Source organism: Glycine max, chromosome 1 (genome assembly GCF_000004515.6).
Source record: "Glycine max cultivar Williams 82 chromosome 1, Glycine_max_v4.0, whole genome shotgun sequence".
In the NCBI taxonomy this organism is placed as follows: Eukaryota; Viridiplantae; Streptophyta; class Magnoliopsida; order Fabales; family Fabaceae; genus Glycine; species Glycine max.
This window is the reverse complement of record NC_016088.4, coordinates 53,814,084-53,816,815: the sequence shown is the minus strand read 5'-3', so window position 1 is coordinate 53,816,815 and position 2,732 is coordinate 53,814,084. Positions and strand designations below refer to the sequence as shown.

The window sequence follows — 2,732 nt, the reverse complement described above, 5'->3', positions numbered from 1 at the left end:
ATTCTATCGCTAACTATCATCATTTTCTACAAAAACTTAAACGCCAGAATTATCACATATAACATACTGCAGCTCAGTACGTAAATTTTTACCGGAAATTCCAACAACCCCGAACAAATATTCTACTCCCTCAATGCCAAAAATAAAGCACATTAAAAATTCTTCTGCTTCATATTTCTTTCTTTCTCGTATTAACAAAGATATAAATATTAGTAAAATGTAGAAGCATTATTATTATTGGTGTTAATTAAAAAAGGCAAGATTAGGAACAGTTGCATGGACGAAACGCAAGTAAGAGTATAATTCCAGAGGTGAAAAGGACGGGCAGCCATCAATATCGGAATTGTGTGATGGCCAAAGAAAATATAAAGAATCCAACGGTGGAGGAACATCCATCCGCGGAGACACGGAGCCGCTCACGCCCAAGTCCTTGGAATCTCACCCTTCCATACAAACCTAGCACACGCAGACACACTCAGTCTCACTCTCAACTAACCTAACCCTAGTTAATTCTCAACTCAACCCAACCCTCTCCTCTCTTCCTCCTCCCGTCCCGTTAACGTTTATTTATACCCCAAATGCACCTCTCCTCAATTTCCATTCTCCGTTTCTCAGTCTTCCTTTCCTCTCTCTCTCGTTTGCATTCATGTGAGGGTGATTTTGCAGAGAGTTAACAGCACAAACCACTCACTCTCTTAACTTGAGGTTATTTTTTTTCTTTCCCCAAACCCAAAGAGGCATGAGTTGCAACGGGTGCCGCGTCCTTCGAAAGGGTTGCAGCGAGTCTTGTATCCTGCGGCCGTGTCTACAGTGGATCGATACGCCCGAAGCACAAGGCCATGCCACTGTCTTCGTTGCCAAATTCTTTGGCCGTGCCGACCTCATGTCCTTCATTTCCAACGTCCCTGAACCCCAAAGGCCCGGTAACTAATTTCTTTTTTTTTTTTTTTTTACTTTTAACTTAAACTTAACCTCACTTAACTCGCTCTTTCGTTTTTCATCTCTGATAACTTTTCTTTTTTGCAGCTCTGTTTCAATCTCTGTTGTTCGAAGCGTGTGGAAGAACGGTGAACCCTGTCAACGGTGCTGTTGGGCTTTTATGGACCGGAAACTGGCACGTGTGCCAGGCGGCGGTTGAGACGGTGCTCCGCGGCGGCACCGTCAGGCCCATGCCGGAGCTTCTCGGCCTAGACGCTCCCACTCCCACTGCCGATGACGCTTCCGAAGGGGAAGTTACCTGTACCGACAAGTGGAGAGTCCGAGATCCGAACCCGAATTTCCCGGGAACCCGGTTCCCGGGTTCGAGGTCCGATAAGGCCGGTTCTGGTGGCAAACGCAAGCGATTTGAAGAGCTCGCCAAGCTTCAGACGGCGACGACGGATCTCAATCTCCGGCTGACGCCGAGTTTTCTGCAGAACGCGGCTAGCTACGGCTGCCGGCAGGAAATTCGCTGGCCAGGGTCGCCGTCAATGAATTCCGAGGAGTCCGGGACGACGACGGCGTGCTTGGAGAGCGGGATCGGAGATCACTACGCTCACGACGGAGACCGGAAAGTGCTGAACCTTTTCATTTGAGAGTTCTCTTTCGCTCTCCGAGATTCGTGTTTGAGGGTTCTCGCTGACGCGTCTTTTTGCCTTTTTTTTATAACGCTTTATTTTGAGAAAGAGGTTTTCCCGGAATTGAATCCGGTGAGATTTTGTAAGAATACCGGCACAGGATTTTTCTCTCTGTTGTTCTTGCTAGACAGGGAGAGAAAGATGAGGGTTAGTCGGTGATGATTTTTCCTTTTTTCTTTTCTTTTTTTTCCCCTTTGAGCTATCAAACATGTTATGATGGTGTGACATGAATGATGAAATATTAAATAACTTAATACATAGTTCTTTTATATTCATCGATACTTTTAACAGAGTAAAATCTGGACAAGAAATTTGTCTATCCCATACATGTTTGAACGTTAAATATAGTTTTAGTGGTAATTGGTAAAATTTTAGATAATGGAAAAGCTTAATTTGAACGAATTGATAGAGTTAAGAAGAATGATATGAATATTCAGCTTTTGATTATTTGTGTATGGTTTACCAGCTACGCCCGTAACTAAAGAATTTGACCTGATCCATTCATAAACGGCATGTGGGAGCTGTCTGATGACTCAGACTCGATCCATATGTCGTTGTTATTTCCCTGCCATTCAAGCCTTCAACGTAGTACAATATTGAATTGCTTTTGCATCCATTTAGTTTTGTGCTTTTTTGATGTATAAAAATAAAATAAACAGGCATCTGCAGTTCAAAATGACAGCATCTGATAATATAATTTAGAGTCAAATTCCTTCAGCATAATTTTTCGAACAATTTCTAATCGAATTCTTAATTATGATACAAGCCATTAACCAAAGCCTTATTATGCATATATTTTACTTGTTTAGGAGGACTGGAATGATCATTCTCGAAGCAGGTCTGATTAATTAAGAATACGAGAATAATGCTGTGATAATAAAATGTTGAAGGTTTTAGAAGGCAGAGACATAGTATTATTAGTTTGAAGTTTGAACAACTTTATGGACAGTGGAAAAAGAAAACTTTATTGGTAAGGATCATTTTTTGCGGAATCCTAGACTTTGTGAACAGTTGAAATTAGTCTTAGAAGTCGCATTTACATGAACTTTAGCGGATGTTGTTGGGGAAATACGTTGCCCGTAAGTGTGCAAGTGTACACTAATATCTTGTTGTTTT

General features: G+C 41.9%; 1 protein-coding gene across 1 annotated transcript; it reads left to right on the top strand.

The window, feature by feature from the left end:
• The first annotated feature begins 599 nt into the window (after positions 1-599).
• On the top strand, positions 600-2,062 carry LBD5 (LBD domain-containing transcription factor). Its single transcript, NM_001353947.1, has 2 exons — positions 600-923; positions 1,027-2,062. The coding sequence occupies exons 1-2, from the start codon at positions 740-742 to the stop codon at positions 1,572-1,574; spliced, it is 732 nt and encodes a 243-aa protein (NP_001340876.1). The 5' UTR covers positions 600-739; the 3' UTR covers positions 1,575-2,062.
• Positions 2,063-2,732: the final 670 nt, after the last annotated feature.